The 6,350-nt window shown below is 54.8% G+C and overlaps 1 protein-coding gene across 1 annotated transcript; it reads right to left on the bottom strand.

Annotated features, from left to right (window-relative positions):
* Positions 1 to 508: 508 nt before the first annotated feature.
* Positions 509 to 5,737, bottom strand: LOC120844397. Its single transcript, XM_040216175.1, is given in 5 exon segments — positions 509 to 3,199; positions 3,201 to 3,935; positions 3,937 to 4,104; positions 4,167 to 4,512; positions 4,861 to 5,737. Coding segments are annotated over 5 exon segments (4,737 nt in total). The 3' UTR covers positions 509 to 588.
* Between the last annotated feature and the right edge of the window lie 613 nt (positions 5,738 to 6,350).

The following is a 6,350-nucleotide window of genomic DNA, read 5'->3' as shown; positions in this document are numbered from 1 at the left end:
CTAAAAAAAGGTCACGAAATATTGTGTTTCACGGGGTCCGGAAGAACGCGTCTGGCGGGACGCTTCGGCTGTGGGGACAAGAAACCGAATTTTCTTGTTTGTTTTTGATCAGCGATATCGATGGTGACGATTCGAATGGCCACTCCTCGTGCAACCTAAGCACTGGTAAGAGTGAAGCGCTCGTGTCCAGACCGCGCATGGCGAGGTTCAATTTCTTTGTTGTACTGTTTTAGTAAACACCGGGCTGTGGGGACAACAAGCTCGATAAAGCTCCACCTATAGTTCGATCTCCTGCCCAATAGTTCCCAGAAAACAAACGCCCTTGCAATATTTTCAGAAGTACCGACACACATAATGTTGTAAGTAGAGCTTAGGAGGAGTACTGTCACGAATGACAAGTGATGATGCAGCAAATGACTGAGTAAACTGAACGTTTAATGGGGGGCGAACTTGTGCCCAAAAATAAAAGGAGAATGAAAGATAACAACAGAGCGTCGTTGTTGTTGTTGAAAAACTTTATTGAGTTGAAAGATTTAGGAAAGGGAAGGGGAGAAAGGGGAAGAAAAAGGAGAGAGTGGTTGTGTGCCCCTATTCCGGGGCTCCAAGTGCGGAGTGAACTCGGAGTGCTCGGGCCACGAGCAGCCTCTGCTCGCTAGCCGTCGCGTACTTGAGTCCCGCTTCCCACTCCTCGAGTTTGGGCTCCTCGACTGGAGCCAGTCCTGGGAGGTTCTTGCATGCCCAGACAACGTGATAAACGTCCACCCAGGGCTCACCACAGAAGGGACAGTCCGCCGTGGCGTACCGCTCTGGGTACCACAGATGTAGCTGGATCGGTGTGACGAACGTGTCCGTCTGAAGTCGTCTCCACGTGAACTCTTCTTCTTTGCTGAGACCTTTGGCCGGCCCAGGATATTCTGCCCTATGTGTTCGTAGAGCCTTTAAGGCCTCACTGTAAGTGAGCGCACTGTTTAGATCCCTCTGGGGCAGAACCGAGTCCCGGTATAACGCACCTCGGGCCGCAGCATTCGCCGCCTCGTTTCCGACTTGCCCCATATGGCCGGGGGTCCAGATCAGATGTACTCCCTCTACTGCGGTTTTGCGGAGGAGCCTTAAAGCTGGTTGACCCACGACCCCTCGCGCAAAGTTTTGACAAGCTCTTTGTGAATCCGAAATTATCGTCGCACGAGGATTGCAAACCACCGTCAATGCTATGGCCGCCTCCTCCACTTGTTCAACCGTCTGCGCTCGTATGGAGGCGACGCGTCTGATCTGCCCTTGCGCACTGGCCACCGCTATTGCAGCCACCCCCAGCACCGGACCGGCCCCATCCACGTACAGGGTTCCCTCTCTGCTGTCCCAGGAACGCGCTAGGGCCACCGCTCGTGCTTGTCTCCGTTCCGCATTCCTATCCGGGTGCATGTTGCGGGGGATTCTACTGATCGGGAATCTCTGCCGGGTCTCAGCCGGCAGCTCTTCCCCCGCGTCTCCGGGCCCGTGAGAACCGCCGGGTACTGCCATTCGCAGTTTGTCCAGAAGCCACGCTCCATTCACTGTGGAAGAGAGTCGCTTCAGCTGTGACACTAGTTGAGCTTCATGAAGTTCTTCTATGGTGTTATGCACCCCAAGTTTAAGCAGTTTCTCGGTCGCCGTACGCTCCGGTAGCCCCAGCGCGTTTTTGTACGCTCGCCTTATCAGTACGTTTAGCTTTTGCATCTCCGCCTTGTTCAAGTTCAGGTACGGAGTGCCGTACGTCAGTCTGGCAATAATGAAGGCCTGGACCAACTGTATTGCCTCTTTCTCCTTTATACCGTGTCTACGGTTCCTATTTCGCCTCATCATACCGCACACCTGCGTGGTCATGGCGTCCAGTCTGTCGATTGTCGACTTGTTCCCCCTCCCCTGTTGTAGAAGCTGGCCCAGAATCCGAACCTCCGCTGGTTTTGGGACCCGGACCCCATCTATCACCACGTCAATGTGATCGACTAGCTTATCGCGAGGGTTTCGGAAGACAAGATGCTCAGATTTCTCCGGGGCGCACTTAAGCCCGCATCTCATAACGTACTCTCCGACGATATCCGCCGCCGCCTGAAGCTTCTCTTCTATTTCCGCGTCACTGCCCTCCCTGCACCACAGGGTGATGTCATCCGCGTAGATGGCATGCTCCACGTTCGGAACCGCCCTCAGCGCTTCTGGTAGACCCCGCAGCGCAAGGTTGAACAGCAACGGGGAAAGTACTGCCCCTTGCGGCGTACCCCTGGAACCCAGTCTGTATGTCCCAGATTGCATACTTCCCAATGTCAACGTGGCTGTCCTGTCCGTCAAGAAACTGCGGACATATTCGAAGGTTCTTCTCCCGCAGTTAACTGTGCTGAGACCCCTAAATATGCTTTCGTGCGAAACATTATCAAACGCGCCTTTCAAGTCTAAAGCTAGAAGGCATCTCGTTTGGCCGCTCCTCGGATTCTCCAGTATATCCTTATATATCCACAAGAGTATGTCCTGCGTCGATGTGTGAGGTCTGAACCCGAACTGCGTGTTCGGAAGGAGTTGTTCCTTGTCTAGATACTTCATAACCCTGGAGTTTATGACTCGTTCGAACGCCCTGCCCAGGCAAGATGTAAGCGAAATCGGCCGCAGATTTTCTAGCTTGAGCTCCTTTTTGGGTTTTGGAATGAAGCGAATGTCAGCAACCTTCCAACTATCTGGAGTAAGCCCGCGCTCCCAGAAATGTTCGTTGAAATGGCGTACCAGCTCTTTCAGGTCCCCTTCCCCTAAGTTGTAGAGGAGTTTCGCTGTGAGGGAGTCCGGTCCGGGTGCTGCGCCCTTCCTCATAACCCCGAGCTCATACTCCAACTCCGCGACAGTAATTGGCCTGTCTAATTCAGGGTTTTCCTGCCCTTCATACTCCACGATTTCTCCTGTGGATTCCAAACACAAATACCTTTCCGCCAGCCGATCCATGATCTGCTTGCGGTCCCCGGGTAACTTATGTATCAGTTCCGCTAAACGGCCGCCCGTCACCGCCTTTGCCCTACTCGGATCGATTAAGGCCCTAAGCATCCTCCATGCTTGAGCCGTGCCTAGGCTTCCCCGTATAGAGTCACACAGGCCATACCAGTTCTTCCTAGCCAAGTCCACCGCATAGTCCTCGGCCAGCTTTGTGAGTGCTTGAATCCTCTTCCTCAGCTTTCCTGACGACGCGGGCTGACCATCTCCTGGTCAGCCCGCGTCGTGCTTCCCAAAGATGAAGCAGACGCGTGTCCACTGCTGGGGTCTTCTCTGAAAGTTCAACTTCAGCCACGAACGGCTTGACACTGGCGATCACCTCCGAAGACCAATCCTCGATGTTCTCGATGCTAGCTGCACCTTTCCCTCTCTGTTTTCGCCATCGGTCCCAATCCGTTATTCTTGCCTTTCCCGTCTTTCTTGTGTATCCGGACTCGTGAATAGTCGTTTCGAGGATACAATGATCGCTACCGAGTTGCTCCATGAGGTTAGTCCATTCAGCGTTCGCCACGTTCTTGACAAGCGTCAGGTCCGGACAGGTGTCTCTGCATGAGCTCGTGCCCGTCCTGGTTGGCTGATCAACCTCGGTAAGCAATGTTAGGCGTTCCTGGTTGATGCTTTCCGCCAGCCTTCTGCCTTTCGGAGAAACGTACTTGCAACCCCATCCCGGGTGAGGGGCGTTGAAGTCTCCCGCAATAACCACAGGGTCCTTCCCCGCCTCCTTGACCACCTTCGCAATGAGCCGCCTGTAGTCCGTCTTATGGTTCTTTGGATTTCCATACACGTTCACCACATGTGCACCCCGATCCCCTTTTTTCACTGGGATGATCACAATGTGACAGCACGACACCTCACAGCCATCCAAGTCTAGTCTCGTGGCTGCGTAGGTCTTGTGCACAAGTGTCGCGACGTATTGGTCGCCCTCAATTGTAGTCTTTGATCTTCACTGGTTTCTTGCCCGGCTCCTGCAGCAGTATCACCGCCGGGGGATTGGGTTCAAGCGACACCCTCAGGCTAAGGCTCGCCTGTTTCCGACCCATCCCCCTGCAGTTCCACTGCCACACTTTCAAACCTGGCTTCGCTGACTTGCGCATGATTCTGCGTCCAAAATTTCTGCGTCCCGTAGAGGCTCGCCCGTTTTTCTCCGCTTCGAGACGAACTGCCTGAAGAGGCTCTCTTGGTTTTGCTCAAGAGTCTTTCCTAATTTCTCCAGCTCGGTGACCCTGCATGTCAGCTGCATCAGTTGGCTGGTGAAGAATTCTTGAAGTCCCTGGATCGCCCGCTGAACGGTCGTCTCCACGATCGCTTGTACTTGCTCTGCCGAGACTCCCCCGGTTCTTTCTCTTTTGTTCCAAAGTTCCTCTATGGTCTTTTTGCAGTGGGTCACGTCCCTCCGCAGGTCTTGTATCACTCCGTTGCTGCTCGCCCCTCCACCTTTGGGCTGGGACGTGCTCCTCGACTCCTGATCCCCGACCCTTGGGAGTTCCGGCCACTTCTTGCGATTGCCTGGATCAGTGAAGATCCCTTCCATAGAGGTGCTTCACTTGCTCTTTTTTCGCTTGCCCTTTTGCCGGCGCCGCTTGGATGTAGTCATATCTCGAGACGCGCTTCTCCTACAGCTGGCGGACCGGCTGCGCGAGCGGGTGCGCGAGTCTGACACGCTCCGTCCCGACTCTCTCGAAAGCCACCGCACGTGCTGCGCGCCGTCGCGACGTCTCCCCCGACTCCGTCTAGGCTCCCTGCTTTTAGTCTCCTTGTAGAACTTCTCCGGGCAGTGTCTGTCGTAGGTCTTGTGGGCCCCCCCCCCCCCCCCCCCCTACAAGGCACACTTCGGCACACACTCATGGTCCTCACCGACCTCAGTGGCCCTGCACGCCGAGCACGCAAATCCCTCCGGCTTGCTGCATACGTCGGTCCGATGGCCCATTTCACCACAGTTCAGACAAGCCGCCCTAGTCTTCTTATAGATAAAGCAGGGAGTCTCAAGCCAATTGAAGCTCACCGTGAACGGTACCTTCTTCCCCGCAAATACGATTACCGCAGACTGTGACTTCCCTAGCCTCCTTGCTTCTAGAACTTCGTATCCCACAGCTCTGGTTTTCTGTCGAATCTGTTCGTTAGTCAGGTCAGGCCGGACACCGTGTATGACGCCGCGGCACGCATCTTCGCTCGGGGAGACATGATACGCTTCGACATCTAGCACGCCGACAGGAAAATTCAGTTTCTTGATACCTGCGACGGCTTCCGCTTCGCTCCATTCGTCCGTACAAACCATGATTGTATTCTGTGCTTCCAGCAGCCTTACGACCGTCTTCTCGTCCAATCCTCTCGGCAGGGAGCTCTGGACCGCTTCCCCGATCAGGCTCCTGTACCGCTTCAGGTCCACCGCTACCCGATGAGGTTTGATAATGACCTTGTGCTTGTAAACTCTGAGACTGGGCAAGCTCAGAGTTTTCCTCGAGTTGAAATTCTCCGCCGTTGTTCCCCCGGCTTCATCTCGAAACTGTTTCTCGAGGCCTTGTGTCTCCCTCTTGCTCTTTTTCTTCTGCATCAGTACTTGCACCCAGCCGTTGCCGGGTCCTCTGTCCTCCTGGTCCCCCAAGGTGGCATCCTTGATTCCATCATCCCGGAGTGGCCGCTGCGCCGGGTTGATAAATTCATGCGCCACCTCGTCTGGGTTATAGCCGATCACTCGACTGGTACCTGGAGTTTCTTGGGTCCTTGTATCCATCCTCCAGCCTTCAGCCCCCACCAGGACGGCGACCGCCACGCGATAGGCCTAGCTAGGCGGCCGCTCCGAGAAGCTCGGTGCGGCGCGCCCTGTGGCGCGAAGCCTAACGAGTGTTAACAGGCCCTCCGTGGGCCAGAATCGTGACAATGTCCTTGAAATGAGAAAGATTCGGCTCACCGGCATGAAAGTGGTATCGAGCGAAACCGGAACGTTAGCTCTGTCTTCTCCAGCACTTTTCACCGCACAGAAAAGGAATTTTCCAAGAAAAAGGACGATTTTAGAACATAGAACATGCGTCCGCTCTCAGCACGTGCGTGCACGCGCTCGAGTCACAGAGCGTCGCGGGCGTCGAAGGCGGCGAAGCAATGGGATCAAACGCTGAGGCGAAAACTGACTGTGGCTCGCCACGCGGAGCCCCTTGTGTACATGCGTCGGCTTCTGGAATAATCGGCGTAGAAAGTTCGACGCGTAGAACATTCGGACCTCGAACAAGCAACATGACAGGATTCTCGAATTTACCAGAATACTAGTCCGCAGGAATAAACAAAAAGATGCGTCGCTCCCAGGAATCGAACCCTGGCTCTCTGCGTGGGAGCCAGGTACGATGACCGTT

Source organism: Ixodes scapularis, unplaced genomic scaffold (assembly GCF_016920785.2).
Source record: "Ixodes scapularis isolate PalLabHiFi unplaced genomic scaffold, ASM1692078v2 PGA_scaffold1__304_contigs__length_218370807, whole genome shotgun sequence".
NCBI classification, from domain to species: Eukaryota; Metazoa; Arthropoda; class Arachnida; order Ixodida; family Ixodidae; genus Ixodes; species Ixodes scapularis.
This window is presented reverse-complemented; position numbering and strand designations above follow the sequence as displayed.